At 46.9% G+C, this 22,912-nt stretch overlaps 2 protein-coding genes across 5 annotated transcripts; one reads left to right on the plus strand and one right to left on the minus strand.

Moving 5' to 3' along the window:
* The first annotated feature begins 5,412 nt into the window (after positions 1–5,412).
* On the plus strand, positions 5,413–10,502 carry TOMM22 (translocase of outer mitochondrial membrane 22). The gene is made up of 4 exons (XM_007110222.4): positions 5,413–5,932; positions 6,185–6,303; positions 6,742–6,859; positions 7,092–10,502. The coding sequence occupies exons 1-4, from the start codon at positions 5,819–5,821 to the stop codon at positions 7,164–7,166; spliced, it is 426 nt and encodes a 141-aa protein (XP_007110284.1). The 5' UTR covers positions 5,413–5,818; the 3' UTR covers positions 7,167–10,502.
* A 98-nt stretch (positions 10,503–10,600) lies between these two features.
* On the minus strand, positions 10,601–21,427 carry JOSD1 (Josephin domain containing 1). Of its 4 annotated transcripts, none has more exons than XM_024127385.3 (5): positions 21,109–21,427; positions 19,892–20,705; positions 12,258–12,386; positions 11,935–12,129; positions 10,601–11,286 (listed from the first exon to the last, which is right to left on the minus strand). In XM_024127385.3, the coding sequence occupies exons 2-5, from the start codon at positions 20,074–20,076 to the stop codon at positions 11,187–11,189; spliced, it is 609 nt and encodes a 202-aa protein (XP_023983153.1). In that variant the 5' UTR covers positions 20,077–20,705; positions 21,109–21,427; the 3' UTR covers positions 10,601–11,186. The 4 variants fall into 4 exon arrangements, with proteins under 4 accessions (XP_023983153.1, XP_023983152.1, XP_028341689.1 ...); XM_024127384.3 differs by having other exon boundaries at positions 21,036–21,126; XM_028485888.2 differs by lacking the exon at positions 21,109–21,427 and adding an exon at positions 13,096–13,279 and having other exon boundaries at positions 19,892–20,022.
* Positions 21,428–22,912: the final 1,485 nt, after the last annotated feature.

Here is a 22,912-nt window from a genome sequence, read left to right on the forward strand (position 1 = left end):
GGGATGGGGGCCTGGTTTCCTGGAGTGGGAATCTGTCTTCGAGTGAGCTGGGCTTCTCTGGCTGGGGGAGGGAGCCAGCCAAAGGCAGTAAGAGGGAGTCAGTCGAGCTTCCAAAGTCAAGGGGGAAGGCCCTGAGGGTGGGGACACAGAGCCCCAGGCTTTAGACCAGGATGGCTACTAAGGTCAGAACACCTGTTACCCACCTGGATGGGGCTCCGGATGTTGCTCACACTCTCACCTCCCCCTCAGCTCAGCCCTGTGGAGCAGGGCCTGTCAGTCAGCATGCCTGTTGGCAGTTAAGGAACCAAAGCCCAGGAGGTTCAGAAACTGGTCTAGGATCAGACAGCGGAAGTGTGGGAGCCTGCTGATTCCCAGCCCACAGCGAAAGAGGGGAGCTGGGTGGGGGGCTGCCTCAAATGGAGGCTGCTGTGCGTAGGCCTTCCTCAGGGCCAGCTCCTTGGGGGATGGATGGAGAAGCATGATCTGTAGCCCCAGCCCATAACCTTCCTTCCTGATAATAGGAGAGACTAATTCAGAAGACATTGGAAAAGGATGTTATATGAGGGTGTAAATCTTCAGGTGCAGATAATAGGCGCAATTGAGAGTTTGCTTATTCCTTGACCGGTATCATTAGCAACCATTTACCCTGCACCCTGGATACCAGACATCTGTAGACAGTCCCCCTGACTTATGATGGTTCAACTTAAAATTTTTTGACTTTATGGTGGTACAAAAGTGATACGCATTTAGTATAAACTGTACTTCGAATTTTGAATTTTGATCGTTTTCCGGGCCAGCAAAATGCAATACGATGCTCATGATGCGAGGCAGTGGCAGTGAGCTGCGGCCCCCCATCGGCATGCGGCCCCCCATCGGCATGCGGCCCCCCATCGGCATGCAGCCACGAGGATAAACAATCAACACACTGAAAACCAGTCTGGACCCAGACAGCCACTCCGTTTTTCATTTTCATTTCAGTACAGTATCTGAAAAATTACATGAGATATTCAACACTTTCTGTAAAACAGGCTTTGTGTTAGATGATTTTGCCCACTTGTAGGCTAATGTAAGTGTTCTGAGCACGTGTAAGTTGGCTCAGCTACGATGTCTGGTAGGTTGGGGTATTACGTGCATTTTCGACTTATATTTTCAACTTATGGTGGGTTTATTGGGATATAAACCAAAGAAGGGCTATATCTCTAATTCTTATGAGAATTTTTCAAGTTTGTTACCGTCATCCCCTGCTTTTAGATGAAGAAAAAGCCCAGCAAGGTGATACAGCTGGGAGGGAAGGAGCTAGGACTGAAACCTGTGGCGTCAGCAGGGGCACGTTTGATTGTCATAGTGACGTGGGTCCTGGTCCCCTCCGCACCACCACTGGCACCTGAGGGGGCTGCAGCCATGTGGGACAGCTCTGCAGTGAAGAAGGACTTGTATTTGGGGTGATGAGGGAAGCAAGCCATTGGTGAGTTTCAGCAGAGGAATGCTATGATTGACTTTAAAAAAAAAAAAAAGATCCCTCCGGCTTCTGTGTGGTCAGAACAGTCTGAAGAGCGCAAGGCTGGGACCAGGGAAGTGGCAGTAGAGGAGGTGAAGTGGTCAAATTCTAGGCAGGAATTGAAGGTGGAGCCCACCATCAAATTGTAAATTTGCTGATGGATGTGGTGTGTGAGCTGAGTCAAGGATAATCCTATTAATGAAAATCTGTAAGAAACAGGAAAAAGAATCAGCTATATGTCACCACCCTAACCCTTGTTGGTTTTTTCCCCCCACTGAAATGCTACGTACTTTCAGGAATTCCCTGGCAGTCCAGTGGTTAGGACTGCGCTTTCACTGCTGAGGACCCGGGTTCAATCCCTGGTCAGGGAGCTAAGATCTTGAAAGCTGGGCAGTGTGGCCAAAAAAAAGAAAAAAAAAAGCTACATACTTTAAAGATTTACCTTTTTGTCTGACACATCTATTAGGTTCTGGCTTAAATACTTCCTCCTCAAAACCTTTATTGACCAAATCTACTACTTCTGGGGGCACCCAAGTAAATAGTGCTGCCTACTTGACATTATCGGTTGTAATCACTACAACGGTTTTGTAAATTTCTGAGCTGAGTGTCAGATTAGGGAAGAACTGTTACTGAAGAGCTGAGATTGAAAGTTCTGCGGATGTGAGGGAGGGAGTGCAAAAAAATCAGGAAATCATACAGTTTGAGGCTTAACAAGGGGATCCATAGGCACAATTGTACAGATATGGGCTAATGTGTATGTTTTATTGAGGGGGAGTACTTATAGCTTTTGTAAAATTCTCAAAGGGATCTACGCCCCACACCGAACCAAACTGAATTAGGAACTACTATATTACCAGTTTCACATTCTGACAAGACAGGAACAGGAAAGGTGGAAACCATGGACTTGAGGGATAGGGAATGAGAGAGCTGGGGGGTGGGTTTCTAGGACACCTCATCATCATCCAGATGGCAGAGTCAGCTTTGTGCCCAGCATGGGACGTTACCACTTACTTGATGGCACCCTTGTGCCTTGCTTGAGGCCCCTGGGCTGGCATCAATCTTACCATATGTCTCCTTTGCTGCCACTGAGCATTTCCCCTTGAAACCCTCAGTGAAGGTTTCCTTCTTCATCTCCAGCAGCTCCTCCTCGAATCTCTTGGATTGGGGGAAGAAGGTGCCCCTCCCCACCCCTGACCTTTTTTGGGGGATTTTTTGGGGGATAGTTGTTCTGTTTTTCTTGTTGTTGTTATTACTCTGATTTTTTTGGCTTTTAATTAAATTGTTTTATGTGGCAAAACGCATAACATAAAATTTACCATCTTAACTATTTTAAAGCATACAGTTAAGTAACATTAGTACATTCATTCTGTTGTACAGCCATCACCACTACCCATCTCCATAACTGTTCATCTTGTAAAACTGAAGCTGTTGTATACCCATCAAAAACTAACTCCCCATCTCCTCCTCCCTGCCAGCCCCTGGCAACCACCGTTCTACTTTCTGTCTATGATTTTGACTAAGTACCCCCTGACCTGTCTGATTCCACAGGGCTCTGTCTTTCTCACTTTGCCTTTTCTGGATCATCACGTCTATTCCTAAGGCTTGAATACTCTGCGTGGCATGACTCCCAATATGTTTTCTTATCCTTTGACAATTTTATAAATATTGAAAGAGCTCTTTCAGCCTTAAACATAGATTTTTTTTAAAAATCATGTACTGTTTGTGAATATAAACAAAATTAATTGGTCATAGTTTTCCAAAACCTTTTTCATATTCGCATTGTGACTTTCCACTTGGAGTTGTCAATGGAAAAAAAAAAGATTAATCAGTCCATCTAAGAAAGAAATGGAGGCTTTTATTTGAGCCAAATTGAGGATTATAACCTGGAGAAAGCCTCTCAGAAAGCTCTGAGAATTTTTCCATCTGTTAGAGGTCAAAGCACAGTTATGTAAGTTTTTGAGACAGAGTGCTGTGTGTTAAATGACGTATTATTGACAGTTTACACAATCCAGATCTCTGTGTACACAGGGAGTAGTGGGTCATGGGTCATCATGGCCTTTTACAAGAAGGAAGGTTATCTCCTAAGGAGGTCTGGTTAATGCAGGTGCACAATACACACTAAAGGGGAGGGAGGAGGCCCAAACAGGCAAAGAAAGATTTTATGTTTAAATTTTTCTTGTCTTGCCATAAAATATGAATTTTATTTCATCAGAGTCAGTGATGTCTGTAGTTTCCACATCAGACTGCCTTCTCTACCCTTCAAGAGTGTTGGTCTTCCAGCATTTCTTAAAAGAGCCCATGAGAGAATCAAAAGCCATTGGCGTTTGATTGCCCGTGCGTTTATGTAGAGCTAGCCTGTTACTAACTCAGGTTCAGCTGCTCACTGCTCGAAAGCCAATACTCAGACAAGTGTTGGTTGGAAAAGAAGGGTTGCTTTATTCAGGAGGTCAGCTACCTGGGGAGAAGGCAGACTCATGTCCAAAAACCAACTCCAAAGATTCTGGGAGAATCATTTGGGGAGAGGGTCAGAGTCTTCCTTATCTAACACTGTGTGCAGACTTTCTTCTGATTGGTTGGTGGTGAGGTAACAGGGCGGTGCTGCAGGAATCTTGCTCTCAGCCTGAGTTTACCATCCTCCACCTGCGTGGGGACCTTAGTTCCTGCAGAAGAACCCAAAGGTTATGTGTATCTCTTGAGGAGGAACCAGGATCGCTGCACTGTTTCTTGACTGCTCCTCCTTTGTTTCTGCATTCCCTCCCTTCCCTGATTAGCAGCTGTTTGAACCTGCCCTTTGAAACTCAGGGAAGGTCAGGGAAGCTGAAAGAAGCCTATTTCCTACAAACAAGAAACAGGGACAGGGAAAGGATTTGTACCCGGGAGGGACCCGCAGGGTCCTGCTTGGCTTCAAGACTACTTTAAAAAAAAATTTAAATACATGCAAAAAATATAATTCATAAATGTACAGCCTGATGAATTATCCAAAATGGGCATACCCATGTAAGCACCACACACGTCAAGAAATAGAACTTTACCAGCACCCCAGAAACTCTCCTGCCTTCCCAAATATTACCTCCCCTTCCTCCTCAAAGGGAATCACTACCTTTCTCACCATAGATTGGTTTTGCCCGTCTTTTAACTTTACCTAATGGAATCAGACAGTAGGCACCCTTTTGTGACATGAAGACTTTTTGTAGTTAGAGCTGCCCTGTCCAAAGATAAAGAGGACTGAGGACTCTTATCTGGAGAAAGTGCAAACCCCGCCCCCCCTCCCTGGAATATGTAAGCACAGGACAAGTCTCTCAAGTATCAGATAAGGATCGGGACTGTCCAATCCTGAGATTCTTCGGTTCCATGGTCAGTTGTCTAAAGAGGTATATCAAATTACCCTTGTATTAATAACTTGTGGGACACATTATATGAAGCATTTTCATCCATCATATGAAAATATGGATAATACCTAATGCTGGGGAGGGTGTGGAGAAAAGGACACTTCCATTTACTATTGTGAAAGTATGTGATATAATAATTACGAGGGCAATTAGCTAATACCTACCAAAATTTTAAATGTTCATACTTTTTGGCCAGCAAACCCACATCTTGAAATCCATCCTCCAGAAATACTTGCAGCAACCCTGTACTGTGCCTCAATCTCCTCATTTCTAAAATGGGGACAATAGGGACTTCCCTGGTAGTCCAGTGGTTAAGACTCTCGGCTCCCAGTGCAGGGGGCACTGGTTCCATCCCTGGTTGGGGAACTAAGTTCCTGCGTGCGGCATGGCCCGGCCAAAAAAAAAAAAAAAAAAAATGGGGATAGTAGCACCTCAGTGGGTTGATGTAAAGATTAAATGAGCGCCCCTCCCACCCCCGCCCTTCGCACGCACAAACAGTGCCTGGTACACACTCGCCTTTGCTTTAGTACATTGGGACTGTTTACTTGACGTTTTCCCAGAAGACCAATAGATCTCCACATCTCTAATTTACTCCTACCAAACACAGCCCTCAGGGAGATGAAACAGGATTCGTGTTTGTCTACGTGTGATCTCTGGGAGGCTTGTTAAAATGCAGATTTTCGGGCTCACCCTAAGCCCACAGAACAGAATCACCGCTGACGCACCCCGATTCAGGGCTTTAATAAGTTTCCCACGTGTCTCACGTTCTCCGACCTCCCGGCCGCCCTTTGCTGAAGACCGGTGAAGCTCGCCTACCAGAGGGTGGCGCTCTTCCACAGCCCTCCAGCCTCCGGCTCCCGGAAGGGCAGCTCTGTCCGCCGTCGACGCCGCACTCGCCTCTTCTCTTCCGCTTCCGGTGTTCCCCAGAGCCATGGCTGCCGCCGCCGCCGCCGGCCCTGGGGCGCCGGTGTCCCCGGACGAATTGCTTCCGAAAGGCGATGCCGAGAAGCCTGAGGAGGAGCTGGAGGAGGAAGACGACGAGGAGGTACTGGGCGCCGCGGGGCGGAGCGGGGCTGGGAGGGTGCGGGCGGGGAGCGGGGATGAGGGCTCCGCGTGCTGCAGGAGCGGGACGAAGGCGCGTCGCGGAGCCTGGAGAGGTCCGAGCAGAGGCGTCTCCGGGAGGCGGGGTGAGGCTCCGCTGGGGCCGGGGTGCCCTAGCTCCAGGGGACCGGCATGTCCCGGCGTCGGGGGATGGTTACCGCTGCTTCGGCCCATATCCGCGCCTCCTCCACCGCAGTTAGATGAGACTCTGTCGGAGAGACTGTGGGGTCTGACGGAGATGTTCCCGGAGAGAGTCCGGTCCGCGGCTGGAGCCACTTTCGATCTCTCCCTCTTCGTGGCTCAAAAAATGTACAGGTAAGGGACGAGGGCAAAGACATTGGGGTGTGCCTGGGGTGACTGAGGTGCCCTGAATGAACACGGGCTTTGGGAGCAGCAGACCTGGGTTGGAGGCCAGCCCGCCAGCTAGATCACTGAGTGACCTTGGACTGGTGCCACTTCAACCTTTCTTGGTCCCTATTTCCTCGTCTGTAAAGTGAGGATCATCTCAGATTATGTGCTATAATTAATGTATAAGTAGCACTGTGAGAACTCAGGAGAATGCTCAGACTGTTCTCACTAGATGTACAGTCCCTAGAGCTGCTCCCGTTTCCGGTAGGAGCACGGTGCAAGAGCCGGGTAGAACGCGCTTACCAGAAACGTTGGCGTGTGCAGGGTGAGGGGTTTGGTTACTAGTGAGTTCTTGGTGAAGCTGTGTGGTTTTGTCTCGCCGTCATGCTGATGCTCCGTCTGCAGGTTCTCCAGGGCAGCCTTGTGGATTGGCACCACCTCCTTCATGATCCTGGTCCTTCCGGTCGTCTTTGAGACTGAGAAGCTGCAGGTGGAGCAGCAGCAGCAGCTGCAGCAGCGGCAGGTGAGCCCGGGCCCTGGGCTTTTTGCCAGCAGCGGGGACACGAGTTGTTTATTCCTCCGGCACCTAGGTAGGGCGTTTAATGCGCCAGTAGGGATTGGGATCCGGCCCACACTCTTTTAGATGCCTGTGTCCTCAGCATTGTTTTCATAGACCTTGCCTGCCTGGACAGGTCTGATGAAGACGAGAGCCCTAGGTCTGTACAATGCCTTACACCCCTCCTTTTCTTTTCCAGATACTTCTAGGGCCTAATACAGGGCTGTCAGGAGGAATGCCCGGGGCTCTACCTTCACTTCCTGGAAAGATCTAGATTGTTACTGCTATGTTTGGCCTGTCTTGGTGGGAGAAGTTTGAAAATTCAATAGTGTTTGAACTGCTGGTCGTTGGATTTTTTTTAATTTTTTTTTTTTTTTTTTTTTTTTTTTTTTTTTTAACTCCGGCACACTGATCTATCTAAACTTGGTGGGGAGGATTCTCCCCACATTGTCTCATGGAGAGACTCCTCACTTGCAGCTGTGCCCTCCATGCCCTCCTGACTTGTTTCTTCTGTCCTCACTCTGATACCAGAGTGCAGCAATGCAGACGGTTACTCCAGCTCCGGCCATCCCACCCCTTTCGCTAAGTTACTTCTGACGGCAGATCTCCTCACTATCCCATCGTGGGGTAGGAACTGATGCCATCGGGAAGGATGTGCCCCCGACCATTAACGGCTGTTCAGTTTTTAAGAATGGGGATGTTGGGGAGGGACGTGCACACGAGATAAAACTGAATTTCTGTGTATGTTGGAAAGGATGGAGGGAGGGCTGGCAACAGCTTCAACCACAAGATGGGGGCTGTGGAGGACAGAGCAGGAGCTTATTTCCTCTGCATATTTTGGCTGTTAGACGTGTGTGTGTCTAAAAGAGAAAAAAAAGTCAGTGCTCACTTTTTCTATTTAAATATTAAAAAATGATTCCAACCAGAAATGTCTTCCAAGTGCTTGTCATACATACCTTGAAATTATTTAGACCATTTTAGAAGGGCAAAGAAGACTGCCCCTCACATTTTCTCTCACCTGAGCCAGCACCACCGTTTAATACTGACTGATCCCTTAGGCCCAAGCTAGTTAAATTGCCAGAGGTAAAAAAAAAAATTCGTCTTTGACCAAGAACCTCTCTGAGTTCAAGCAGTCAGGTTCAGATCCACCAGCAAAGGATTGGGTCCATGTACTTGCACAGTCTACAATGACATTATACAGTTATAAAGGGGGAATTCCCTGGTGGTCCAGTAGTTGGGACTCTGTGCTTCCACTGCAGGCAACACGGGTTCGATCCCTGTTTGGCGAACTAAGATCCCACATGCTGTGAAGCTCGGCCAAAGGGGAAAAAAAAAGAAAAAAACAATAATTATAAAGGACTTGTAAAGAATGACAGAGTATTGCTATCTAGTCTGGGGATAGGAAGGTTGCAAATAGAACATCTTGGGTTTGTTCTTTCTGAAAATACAGTTGACCCTTGAACAACACGGGGTTAGGGGAACTAACCCTCCTTGCAGTCAAAAGCCTGTGCGTTTCTTTTAAAAATCATTGGCCCGCTATGTGTCTGCTGTCCAACCAATCACAGTTCATGTGGCACTGTAGGATTTCTTGAAAAAAGTTCACGTGTAAGTGGACCCACAGAGTTCAAACCTGTGCTGTTAGGATCAACTGTAATTGCTGATGAGCTGTTGACAGTGAATCCAACTGTAGCCCTATCTTTGCACTTCGTAATTTTTCCATTTCACACACATTTTTATTGGCATTGTGCTAGTAACAATACTAAGTCTTTTATGTGGGTTGCTGGAACTACACAATTTAGGAGGTGGTAGTATTCTCATTTTACAGAAGAGGAAAACAGTCCCAGAAAGGTTGTGATCTGTTCCAGGCTGAATAGAAAATGCCTGATCTGAATTCAAACCTAGGGAGTCTGGCTCGGAATCCTGCTATGTACTTGGTGCTGGGGCCTCCCAGGTACTCTGTGTAAATACATAGTCATCTTCCACCTGTTAACCAGGGAAGAATAGTCACTTGTCAGTAAAGAAAACTTGTACTTAAGATTAGGGTTAGGGTTCTTCATATTGTGGAGCCTAGTTTTTACAAATTAAACCGAAAAGTGTCTCGGGCTTTTTTTGAACCAAGCCCTACTTGGTGAGTATTTTGTCTGGATTTTTGAAGTGAGAGGTCTGGCCAAAGCACAATATGTCTCTAAGAGATGACTTGTGGTGGCAGTGAATTCCTTCCAAAGCAGCATCATACTAAACTTCACTTTTTTTAATGTACAGAGTTACAGAATTCAGACAGATGAAATTTATGTGTGGAGTTTTCCATTTTTAATATTTGGTTAAACAAAATACATCTTTTGTAAACAAACCCAGCACAAGGCCAACAAAAAGGAATAAAAGCAAGAAAAACGAAAAGCCTAGGGTTGCCCCTCACTGGGCATCAGGGTCAGGCCTGCCCCCTTTCTTAAAGGAAGTGGGGCTTTTTGCCCTTGGGCATCAGCATAGGTCCCTGTTCCTAAGCACCAGAATTGGATATGAACAGAGAAACCAGCCCTGAAATGTTTAAGCATCTTTGCATATATCCCACTGGCTCATAGACTCCAAGTGCATGGGGGCTCCTTTGAAGTGCCATTTGCACAGGCCCAAGCAGATCGGTGGCGAGGAGTTTCCTTCTCCTCCCAGGAAATGGCTTACGTCACTGACAGTGCCAATGGACTCAAGGTCCTGCTTGTGACAATCAGCAAGGCTGGCTGTAACTTCTGGCTGGTGGTGGTTGGAATGTCATTGTGCAGGGCAAAGAGCTCCCTGTGGTGCCAAGCAGGTCTGGTGTAGAAAATGGTGCAGAAGAGAATGCGGCCACGTGCCGAGAGGGTGTAATGCAGTTGCCGCTTGGTGGCCTCTGTTACTCAGCATAAAAAATGGCCTTGTTGGATTGAAGATACATGTGCAGAAAAAGTGCTGGTGTAAACATGCACTCCAGCCACAGTGGGGAGAAGCCTCAGCTTCATCCCGTTCAGCTTGCTCAGGCTGGACATGCAAGCCCCAGGCTGGCTCTGCTATTGGAGAGATCTGGCCAGTGGGGCAGCTCTCAGACCTGCCGAAACCACTGACCTGTGAGGGCTGGACAGGCCATCCTTGCCTGCCCGCCTGCCCTGAGACAACCACAGCCACTGTGGTGACAGGCGGTGTAGTATGACCCTTACTTCTCCTTTTGTCTTCCCAAGTTACAGGGAGAAAAATGGCCTACAACTATTTAAAGAGGTAGGGGGCGGGTCCGTTCTCAGTTGATCTGTAAAGGAAGCTACAGAGAGATGACAAAGCGTAACGCACATATCCACCCAACGTGAGGGCTCTGCTTCTTGTCACTATAGTGACTCCAAGCCTAGGACTTCTACCCATTCTAGCTGCTCCACGTTTCTGAAGGCTTATCTTCCCAATACTTTCCTTGCCCAACTCGGTCTCAAACTAGTAGAGGTTGATGTCAAAGTCAGTCTTATTTTTTTCCTGATTTTTGCCAGAGTGGGTCAGCTGGGAAAACTGCCCTTTTGCCTATCTTGTGCCCCAAAGTCTCCTAAACCAATGCAATGCAGTGAAGTGGGAGGGATGATGCTGGAGTGAGGCGGACAGGCTGCCCATGCCTGCCCCAGCCTGGTCTGGCCACATCCTCTTAGGTATCTAGCTCACCCTGTCACGCTAGAATATCGCAGGATTCAACCACCCGGCATGGAATATTAGAGAAACTTTTCATTATAAAACTCCAAGGACGGCCATAAACCACTCTTAAAAATGGGGTAAGGGTGGCATTAAGGGTTGGAGACAGCATGCTGTACTGCTGCTGCAGTTTTGGAGATGGTTTCCTGAGAGGCCTTTTTGCTCTAAGTCCTTCAAACCCGTCACATGGGCTTTGCCTGTACTGTGTCTTCAGACCCACTGGTTGCCAGGAAAGGGGAAGTGAAGCCAGCATCTCCAGGTGAATCAGAGCAGCAGTGAACTCCAGCAGAGCCTCTGGCAAGTCCTCAGAGAAACGGGGAAATAAGCTAAGACCCACCTTTCTTTCTCCTCTCTTAAATAAAACAAAAGTCTTCCATAGCTTGCCCTAAGCACACAGAGCTCCTACTTTCCTTTCCCAGAACAAGTAACGCTGGTTGGTTCTGTAACAGTCCACACGTCTGTCCTATTGCACTGTCAAATCTGAGGGGAAAAACCCGATGAGATGTTTGGGGACGTGGCAAGGGCAGACCCACTGTAGAGGCCACAGCACATCACAGAGGATTTTGGGGGTTGAGGTGAGGGAAGGCTGGGTAGAACTGTGTTACACATCAGCCCTCCAACTCTGATGGGCCTCCACCTCTTCTGGTACCACCAGCAGGAGTTCACAGTTCTTTCCTCGCAAATGATGTTTTAGAAATTTCCTACAGGAAAAAAGGGTAGATGAAAGAGAAAATGAAAATACTAGTAAAATTGCAAACTCCAGTCTTGAGGCCACATGTTCGCCAGACAGGACCCTTGTTATTTATACCCTTTGCTTGCCCTAAACACACTCTAGTAGTGATCTGTTCTTGGAGGAGTCCACATTTGGTTACCCCTCAATCTGTCCAGTTAAATTTCCAATCTGAATTTTTGCTCATCCTCATATGTTACTGCCAACAGTAGCCAGTTCTGTGAGGAACAGAGCCCAAAGTACTCTAAAGGACTTATTATTGTAAAAAAAAAAAAAAAGAAGAAGAAGAAGAAAGAGTTTCTTCTTTGGTTCCAGGGAAATTTAGCCCCCTCTGGCCCAAATGTTTGCCTTCCTGTCACTGAACTGGCAGCTATACTGTCAAGTTGGAGAATGTTACAATGCCAGTCCCGCCAGACTAGAAAGCCAGCATCCCAGGTAATGGGACTTCTCTACCAACGGGATTTAATGTCTTCATGGGCCATCAAAGATTCAGGTCTTTTTTAAGTCTGAAACCCTGTGATTCTAAGTGACAATAAGGAGAGGACCCAAGGAGCTAGGAATTTCATTTCCTTTGTCCAAAGATAAGCTCAACTTGCCACTACATCAGCCACACAGGTACCTGAGCTCGCCCTCGCCTCCAATCCATTCGGGCATCTTCAGTTTGGAGTCGAGGTTGTAGTAGGCACCTCCCACCTCTCGAACACAGATCCAATGCTGCCTTTTGAGTGGCAACTTCAGTGGACCCCAACACAGGCTGGAGGGCAGATTCATGATGAAGCCCATAACGTTAGTGAGAGCAATGGCGCCGACATCCCTGCAGAACAGAAACGGTGTCGGGCTCTGCAGCAGCCAAGTCCCCAGGATTCCCCAGCTGTAACACCGCCACTGGCCACCTCCCCAGCTGAGTGCCAGTTCTCATCAAGTCAAACCTGGTTCAATTACCTGCGCTTGTCCCACCAAACAGCTTCATAGCCTTTGGTTTGAAGTGCTGCCATAATGACGTTCACATCGTAGTTCCCATTTCCCAGCATGCTCTTCTTGTGGGGGGTCACCATGGTGTTTGGAGACAACCTGCAAATGTGAAAGGAGGAAAGCTGAGACTTGCTGGTCAACCTAACCCCTCCTGGCCCTGCACTGGCAGGGACAAAAGAGCGCTTTACACCACTGCCCCTGGAAGCTTGTTTCCTCCCATTCAAGTCAATGTAATGAGTTTTTACCAAAGTATTTTGAAGTCTGGGCTCCCGCTACCCTAGGGATTACCTTTCCTTTTATGAAAAACAATAATTCAGTAGCAGTGGGGCCTATCTGCCTGCCATTTAGAAAGTGTGTCTCCAGTGAATTCAATGGATACAGAGAATGTTCCATGAAGGAGTCTCATCTCTGAAATTCCCAGTCTTCCCATTTCTGCAGTCTTCTTCCTTGCTGATCTTTCTGCCTTGATACAGCCTTTTTTTTTAACATTAAAAATAGTATTTGATATTTTGATTGCATGGGTAGTATTTCTTACTCTTATTTCTTACACTTTAAATGCTTTCTGTTTAACGCTTGCATACTTGGTAATCATCAATCATTAAATACTCAAAGGCCTACAGGGGCTCAGACAGGTAACATAAATGTATGAACTGGGGCCACATAAGGCAATAAAAAGTAGTAAGGCCCATATTAAACTGAAATTCATGAACCACCTAAAGGTATTCTGAATATACACGTGTGTAAAATACCTGAATTAAAAAAAAAAAAAATTGGAAAAAAATTTTGTACCAGGTAAACAAAACTCAACTGCAGTCTGGTTTGCTCACTGGCTTTAAGCCATCTTTGCCCAGGCCTCTTTAGCCACTCCACCATCTCATGACAAGGTCAGTTCTGAAGGCATTCCCAATCCTATTAATCTGCTTTCATAGGCTGCGCAGGCCAGGACCTGAGGAAAGGCCATCTTGAAGGAAGGGGCAGCATGCCTTTCACCTCTGTGTGAAGGGGAGGAAGGGAAATGACATGAGTTCCTCAGGAATAAAAGTGGAGAGCGGATGTCTAGGAGGTTGCTAAATGCCATCTCCAGAAGAGAATCAGATCTTTAGGTCAACTCTAAAAACTTAAGAAATCTTATACTCTATATACAGCAACCATACTGATATTTTTCCAACATAAAACATACTCTTGCCACTACTTAAACCCTCCAAGGCTCCCAAAGCACTTAAATACGATCTAAACTACTTCCTCTGGCTTGCAAGACCCTTAGGATTCTGCTGACCTCATCCCTACCTCTTAGCACAAACACCTTCTCTCTGCAATCTGAACACACAAAGCTCTTTCTCACTTGAGGGGCTTTGCACTCAACTGTTTCCACTGTCTGGAGTCTTCTTCCCCTAGATCTCCACTTGGTCCACTCCTCATTTTTGGGGTCTCAAATGTTATTGCCCTAGAGACCTTTTCTGACCACCCAACCTTACGTTTCTCCCAGTCATTTCCTCTTACATCCACCTGCTTTAATTATAGCTCGTGTTACTACTGGACATGATTTCTGACTTGCGTGTTTTTCCACACTAGAATGACAGCAGGGGCCTTCTCTACCCATCACCAGACCTCAAAGAATACCTGGCACGTGATAGGTGCTCAAGGGACGTTTGTTGAAACGTTTTCCATGTTTATTTTGTTTTCCCTCTCTCTTGCCCTGTAAATATTAGGGGACCCTTAGAATAATAAGGGCTTATATGCTAGCCTCCAGAGTTAGCAAAGGGGATCCGAGGACACTAAACTCCACTCTGCAACCAAATTGTTTTACCTGTGAAAATAAATACCGTTTAGTGAAAACTTCTCTGCCATGCCTGATGATAGATGCTTTCATATATGTATCTCATTTAATCCTCACAATAAACCCATAAGAAGCTATGAATTATTACCATTTTATGGGTTTAGAAACTGAAGTTTGGTGATTTAAAATGACTAGCCCGTGATCACTTCCCTTATAAATGACAGAACTAGGATTCAAACTCGGGTTTGTTTGAATCCAAAGTTCTGTTTGCTGTCTTACGGCAAGGACTCATGAATCAGAGTGGCTGGTGGCGATGGGCTGATAAGAGGAAAGGCCAGCTGAGTCCCTTGGCCTGAGCCTAAAATGTAGCTTAATAGGACAAAGGCTCTCAGTGGGTTCTTGGGCACTTGGATTAAATGAGAAAGCATATGAAAGTCTATCTCAAGATATATCAAGTTCCTCTCCCTTCACCAACTTTTCAGTAGCTTCTCAATACCTTCAGAGAAGTCTCCAGCCAGTAGACGCATGAAGGTTCCAGCAAAGAAACTGCTGAGTCTTCCACCTCTTTCACCATCTAACTCCCTACCAGGCTCAAACCTTAGTGCTGCGTTTCCCCCCAGTGCGCTCCTCAGAGGATCACAGAGGCATTTAATACAATAGCTGAATGAATCAAGTAAACAGTTTTCCTACAGGTTTTCTTGAAGCCCCTAATATGCTAATATTTACCTTGAGTCTCGGGGAGAGGGTGTACAAAAGGTTTCAGCTCCCAAACAGGTTTGACCACACATTTTTTTTTGAGGTGCACCTTCTAGGACTAGTGTTCCAAGTGTCTCTTCTCCTTGTCCTACATATTCAATCTCAGATTCAAATCCTTGCCTGTCTATTCCTACAATCTCTCCCCTAACTGGAGGCCCCTCACCTCACACCTGGATTTAAAAAAATTTTTTTTAATCTTTTGGCTGCACCATGCAACATGTGGGATCTTAGTTCCCCGACCAGGCATCGAACCCTCGTCCCCTGTATTGGAAGCGTCTTAACCACTGGACCGCCAGAGAAGTCCCACACCTGGATTTTTTGAAACAGTTTCCTAAATTGACCTCCTTGCTTCCAAATACTCCTTCCACCTATTCAGCCTTTATGTTCCTGCCACGTTCACCAAGGTATCATTTCACTCACTTATGTAAGAACTGTCAGTGGAGACAGTTGCCTGGTTGGCCAACTCCAACCCTCCCAGCCCCACTTGACCTGCTGTTTCCCTTTCATTGGGCTTAGTGTACTTCAGGCACCATGACCATGTGGCCTCTCTTCTTTTATTCTAGTTCCTGTTTCAAGCTAAATCCTAAAGCTTCTTCAAGCTCAACCTAACATCCTACCTCTTCCATGGAATCCTTTCCTGGCTCCAGTGCAGTAGAAAAAGGAGGGAGATCAGGAGGACCACACACATCTGAGTTCACATCCAAGCAGCATCAATATCAATATCAATTCTGAGATTTAGTCTCCATGCCTGTTAGCTTCTCTGTAAAAATGGGAATGATTCCTATCTTATAGGACCATTGAAGAATTCATTTATTTTATACATGTCCAACAAAACAGTAAATTCCCGAAGCAAAGGGGATGACTCATCTCCTCTGTATCTCTCACGGCTGGGCACTGGCAACTGCATAACCATGTGTTTGTCAAACCAATCCATATAGGAAATGCTAAGAATGGCTTCCATCTCACTCCTAGAAGAGTGGCCATTTGAGTAAGTAGGATCCATCTAGTGTGCCCATTACACCAGTGCTTGTTTTTACTTTGACAATAATCAAGTGCCCACTGTGTTAGCTACTTTTATGAGATTTATCACTTAATCCTTTCTGCAATCTTGAGATAGAAATTAACCCCACAGTGTAAGTAAGGAAGCTGAGGTACAAAGAGGCTATGGTGACTTGTACAGTCATATACAGCTAGTGAGTGGCAGAGCTAGGATTCCACCTCTAAACCTAAAGCTACAATGAACAGTCTCCTGGATATTTCAACACACGGATCCCACTGAATTCCATGGGAATTCTGCTCTGTCCCAATGGAATGTTCTCTTGAGACTCGCTCGGCAAACTCCTCTTCAGGACTGTCTTAATTATTTCCACGGAAATTCTGGACTATACGCTAGCCTCTCATTTTTGTCACCATAGGCAGAGGTTAGAGCCATAAGATTTGAAGTGATCTACAACTGAGAAGATGGGTTCTAGTCCAGGTCTCTCCACTGACGTCTGTGCCCTCAGTTAAGTCTCTGGTCCTCTCTTGTAGTTACCACTGTGTCTGGCTAAGGTGATGTTTCAGGTTTGAATGAAAAGGAGATGTGGAAACATTTCATCGAGATTCCTTTTCCCCTTAATTTTTTCCTTTTTACAAGTTCTGAGGTGTGACCTTAGAAAATATGGCTCAGAACTTCCTAATGTGTTTTTAAATGATTAAATACATAAAGCACAGATTAAATACATAAAGCACAGATCACAGCGCCAGGCACACAAAAGTACTCTGCAGGTGTTGGCAATGATGATGACGAGGAGGAGTCGGCCTGGCCCTTGGACGAGAAAATTTAAATCTCTAGAGGTTAACACTCAACAACACCTTTTCTCAATTTACAACCACCATACCTTTAAATGCGGCTCCTTCCTTTAAATGTGTGTTCAGGGACTTTTTAATGGGGAGGCAGGAGGGCTTCTGTGTGGTAGAGGATGTTCACCAGTATCTATAATCTCTTATAGTCTGACCTTTTCTCCAATTGCAGTTCATCCTTTTCAAACCAATGACCTCTTTGCTATCAGGGCAATCGTGACCACTATGTTCAAATCCCGGATTGAGCCTGTCACACCTGACTCCTCTCTTCCCTGTTCCTGTGTTGCTGCCGAGTCATCAGCTCAGTCCTGTCTAAATTCCTATTCATTTCTATTCCAACCATGAGTCATCTCATACCCACAACTGCATTGAAACTCCACCCTGCTTTTGTATTTCTTCTGTCTGGCTAAAATTCAACTGCTAGAATGAACTTCCTCTCAACAAATGGCATTAATCAAAAATTTTGTCCCATTTCTACCATTCATCAGCCACATCTTCAAAAAAGCACAGAACTTAAGATCTGGGAATTAAAAATTATCTAGTTAACATTACTGCCAACATTACTCTTCTTTTCTGTTAAAATCCAAATAGATTATCTTTTTCCCTTTAGATTGCTCTGAATTCCATGGTTCTAAATTCACTTAAGTCTTTTCTCAAGGCCGGGTCAATGGATAGTTCTAAGATGTACTTCTCAGCAGCTGAGTCTTGTTCAGCTTGTTTTCTTTACAGTGTGTAGTGGTGCCTGGCATACTGAAGGCAGCTAGTAAATGTTTGTTTAAAGAATTCTAACTCCTCTCCCTCACCTCTCCTCCCTTTGTTTTTTCCTCTCATCCCTTTCACACTTCTTTGTTTCTATTGATCCACACCGAATCTTCCCATATTAAATACTCCATACAGAATTCCACCTCTGGAGTGGTAGGGTACATATATTCTCATATGTACTGGTCTGCTGTTACTCTGAGGTGGATCTTGACATTGTGCTGATAGGTACCTGGGGGAATATAGTACAACTTGCTAAAGCTTCAAAAGCCAGGAATAGAACTTTGGTTCCGTGTGAGTGTTTAGCAAATACGTAGCATTCTTTCATTCAGGGAAAACATAGCTGAAAGAGTCCTGCTATTGTCCACAAACAGCTTATAGTCCACATCTTCAAACCCAGGCCTAACTTCCTAGCAGGGTGAACAGCTACTGATGATGTAATTGCTCTGAGACACCTTCCCAATACTCAGGAAGTAGCAGAGCAGATAGGAAGCAGGCCCTCCATTCACAAAGCTTGGGACCAAATCCTACAACTAATAGCTCTGTGAACTCTGTTCCCTCATCTGGAAAGATGAAAAATAACAGGATCTACCTTTTTTTTTTTTTTGGCCGCACAGCATGTGGGATGTTATCTCCCTGACCAGGGATCCAACCGGTGCCCCCCGGCAGTGGAAGTGCAGAGTCTTAACCACTGGACAGCCAAGGGCCAAGGGAGTCCCAGGATCTACCCTTAAGATTGGTGTCAGGAGTGAGTTAACACAAGGAAAGCACTCAGAACAGTGCTTTGCACAGAGTGAGTGTTCATCTGTGTCAGATCTAGGCCAAATTTAGAGAAGTGGAAAACTTCTGAATGGACTCACCGAATCTTGGAATTGACATTTACTAGTGAGTGAAACTGGGCAAATTGCTTAAATGGAACCCTAGTTTCCTAGGATCACTACTGATAAGGTTGTCGCACGGCTGTTACAGAGTACCAAGTACCAAGCACATTCAAGGACTCACTGTCAGTCTTTTTCTTCTCCCTAGACTTCGATTAGGAAATAATCTGCAAATATCCAATTAGGAGTAGAAGATATATTAATGGCTGGCCAAAAGGAAGCAGTCTAATGGACTGGCCTCCTTTCTACTTTCAGTTACATGACCCAGCAATCTGAGACAAATTATCTCACCTCCCAGGGCCCTATTTCCTGAGAAGAGTTAATTCTACTTGCCAGATGATGGCCGTGATGCAAAGGACACATCTGCCCTGCTAAGGCATTACTACGGTCATTACTGGCACTGGAAAATAATTACTCTCATTACAATTTTGTCAGCACACTGGGATTAACATTCTTTTAAGAGAGGGCCTAGGGTTCTTTCAGGGTTAAGTGGTCCATACCTATGCTTTATAAATAACCCCAAATAGGTTGTTCCCAGCTGTAATTCAGGCCCTCTGGGGCAATCATTTCATCTCTGAATGGAGTCAGAGAAGGGTCTTCTGGAACTGCCAATATACATTGCTTGACGAATTCGTGGGCTTTCTCTGCACTGAGAATGGAGCACGATAACTCTTTATAAGCTGGCGTAGTGAGACAGGCTCACTGTCAAAGTTGCTATGGACAGCACACGTGCTGAACCAGCCATTGCAGAACCATTTCTCATACCCTTTGAGAGAAGAATTTTAGAACATCAAAGCTGACAGAAGAAAGCTGAACTTCTATCAACCTGTCTGGTAGCGTTTGGAAAGTGGATAAGAAAGGCCCTCTAGAATGAAGTAGAAAGGGGAGGGGACCTAGAGTCAGCTTCAAATCACAGCTTTGCTACTTAGAAGCTATTTGGACAAATTACCTGACCTTTCTTTCTGTTTCTTTATCAGTAAAATAGAGACAGTAAATCTACAGTTAGGAGAGCTACACAAAACACCATACGAAGAGCACCAAGGCCAGCACATGGCCTCGTAGAAAAGCTGAGCACTGGGTATATACCCTTCTTATGGAACCCACTACATTCCAACTCTGATGACAGGTGACTGAGTGTGTACCTATCTTGTCCCCCTTCTAGACTCTAAACTCCTTGGGGGCAGGACTTGAGAGGCATTATCAGTATAGTGGTCAACAGCACAGCAACAACAAACCTCGATTCAAGCCTGGCTTCATCTCTTGTTATGTTACCTTGGGCAAATTACTGAACTTCTCTGAGCCCTGTCTTTATCCATAAAATGGAAATGACAACACAGATTCCAATGGATTGTAGAGGGGATCACTTGAGATAACACCACTGAGGCTCTTAGCACTGTGCCCAGCCCACTGTAAGTGCTCAGTAAACGGTCCTGATTATTCACTTTCCCATTCCTGTGTCCCTTATACCTGCTAACAGCATTTAGCTAACAATCCCTGTTGGTTTGAAGGTTTCTGCAGCAGAGACGTTGCCCCACGCACAGAAATTCAAAAAGAGCACAAAAGTATAGAGACACCAAGAAGGAGTCCCCTACCTCTGGAAAATCTCTTGCAGCGTTTCCCGGGTGAAGGCACTGCTGTCCTGGAAGACGTTATTGAGGGCGTGCAGAGCACAAAGCTCCCTGCGCTGTTTCTCATGGTAGATTTGTAGGGGTGCAGCCTGGGGCAGCTCCAATGATTCGGATTTGGCCTTGTCTCCTTTCCATGGCACGCAACTCATGTTTTTCGTTTTAGGTTCCAGAGAGGGCTAAAAACACCCCACTCTTCCCTCCTGAGGAGGAATGTAAGTCTTCTCAGCAGGATTCCTGAGGTCTACCTTATTTTCTGGTGTCCATGATTTATGCTTTGTCACGGGGAGAAAAGGTTGTAATCAAAAGGAAAAATAATTCCCCTCTTCCAAAACAAAGATAACTTTTGGGTTTAGTGTATTTTGCCACCACTGTCGAAGTGCAGAAGTTTAAAAAAATCATATAAAATCTAAGACCTTGTTTTCCTTCTTCCACCCTCCTCTTCTATCCCTTCCAAAAAACCACGATTTTCTTGCTGTATTTTCCTTTCTGCAAATGCCAACCAGGCCTCAAGGCAGAAGGACCGAACGGAGTCGGTCACATCGCTCCTTTTCTTCCATTTCTTTGGAACCACAACGCCACTGACTCACGAGACAAGGCCTAGGTGGTGGATAAAACGCAAATTTCGAGCAGCTAGCGAGCGCCGGCCAGCGTGGGATCGCGGGCCCTGCTGGGGCGTCGGGGGAGGCTCTCCATCCTCTCGGGTGCGGTGGGACCCCGCGGGGCCGAGGCCGGCGCAGCTCCCTCGGAAAGCGCGGACTCTCACCCTCTCGCCGCGGCCCTACGGGGGAGACAACTCCTGTCAGCTCCGGCGGTCGGGAGGGCCGCCGCAGAGGACCAGGCTGCCCAGGGAAGCTGCGCGGCGGGTCCGGCCCCAGCCCCAAGGAAGGTCCTGCACTGCGACCGGCAGGCCCGCGAGGGGTGGGGCCGGACAATTCGTCTCGCCCTCGGGGGCCCGGGCCCACCCAGCTCGCCGCCCCCACCCCAACCTCCCCGCCCGTCACGTGAGTGCAACCCGAGGCGCCCTCCCGCCGCTCCCCTAACCCCGACCCCGCCCGGTCCCCCGCGCCGCCGGGACAGCTTGCGGACGCGCCGCCGGTCGCCCCCTCACCGCTGCAGGCCGCCACCTGGAGCTGCGGGCCGCCACCTGGGCCGCGCTCGGGCGGGCGAGCGAGCGCGCGCACCTGAGCCCGACGTCAGCGGCCCCAGCCCGGCGCGTGCTCCGAAAACGCCCTCCTTCGCCGTCCCAGCTCCCGCCCCGCCGCGGCGTCCACTCTGACGTCGGCCTGACGTCAGCGGCGCCGGCTCTAGGGCCGCGGCCGCCGTGCGTCTGTTGCGCGGGTGCAGGCTGCGTTGGGCCTCCTGGTGGTGTGGGCTGGGTAGCCCGGCGGCGGCTGTAGCGGCGACTCGCCGCAGGTAGAGATAGTGCGCGGCTCCTCGGCTGGTGCCCGGATCCTCTGCTCTCTCCCTCCGGGGCTGGGCAGGCCGCGCGGCCGGCGGGAGTCCCGCCCCGATGCCTGTCCCGCCCCTCTCCTACCCCGGGCGTCGGCTCAGTTCCGGGGCGGCGACCCAGCCTGGGGCTACACTTCGCGACTTTCCCCAGCCCTCCCGTCTTTCTGATCAGGCTTTTTGGGCAGAGTGCTTTCGCGAACCCGGACTAGTTTCACCTGCGCTGACCATTTTATGTTTGTCTAGCATGCCGTTCGCCAGGTGATTTCAAAGCACCTTACTGACGCGGTCGGGCGCAAATTCTCTTGTTTAGTGGGCCCGACCGCCCTCACTTTCCGGGAGCTCTGAGGGTAAGTGCCTTGCCGGGAGTCACGTTTCAAGTGGAATAATCCTATTTCAGTTCCTTGGTGTCGTATTTCGGCTTTCTACTCACAGACCACTGCCCTTTTGCCTTCGGGTTCCCGTCTGGTCTCACAGTGGCGGCCGTAGAGCTTTCCTCTGAGTTTTCTCAAGGCGTAAGTGCATTGTGTGTGTCAGGAAGATGAACTCAGTCCCACATGGATTGTTTTCCTTTTTTTTTTTTTTTTACCCAAAGACATGTGGAAGGCTTCAGCAAATATTCATCATCCACTTTAGTGTTGCTATCCTTTTGGATTTTTGTTCAGAAAGTTGGAAAAACAATAAAAGAAAAGATCACACTTAATTCAGTCATTTCTTTAATCCTGCTTCAACACAGCTCAACACTTAAAACACAAGCATCAACTGAGTAAATCTGAAAATCTACTTGGCCTACTAAACAACTCATGAATCGGGCAGCATCCCACCTAGTAAATAGAAAGGCGCGCCTAGGAGTTGTGCAAAATGGAAAATTTTCAATAGGCAGAAGAAAGAGTGGATTGTATTAGGGAAGGTCACATTCCCTTATAGGAAGCAAGGGGTTTTATCAGGCAGATTACCTCACTAGTGTTGTTCAGGAAATTCCAGAGTGATTGGTTTAAGATTCTACTCCTGATAGAGGTTGAAACTGCAGTTAGGTTAGGTGTTAAATCTTGGTGGGGCTCAACACAAGTGACTCCATTTGGGGCTTGTTTCTTTTTAACAACACCATTACACTAAACACAGAATTATCACTTAACACACTTGGTTGTGTGCCTACCATGTGGTTGGGAGTCCTCTGCCCTCGTCCAGACAACTTTTGAATTATCTTAAATTTTTATTATCTGTAAGCCACCTAAGGATTACAGTTATATTTGTGTATGATTCGTAATTGAGCCTTGCAAACATTGTTCTTCTAAGTGCTTTACTTATATTAACTCATTTATTGCTAACCTGTTAGGTGGGTACTTTTGTTTTTTTGAGATGACAACGGAAGCACAGAGAGGTTAATTAACTTGCTTGAGGTCACATAGCTAGTAAATAGTGGACCTAGGATTTGAACCTAGGTTCTAACCTGTCTTCCGAAAGAGGATGTAAAGATGGTAAGGAATTCCCTCTCTAAAATGTGATTTCAGATTTCTCTATTCAATTCAAGAAGCTCCT

The sequence above is a fragment of the Physeter macrocephalus genome, unplaced genomic scaffold, assembly GCF_002837175.3.
Source record: "Physeter macrocephalus isolate SW-GA unplaced genomic scaffold, ASM283717v5 random_629, whole genome shotgun sequence".
Taxonomy (NCBI): Eukaryota; Metazoa; Chordata; class Mammalia; order Artiodactyla; family Physeteridae; genus Physeter; species Physeter macrocephalus.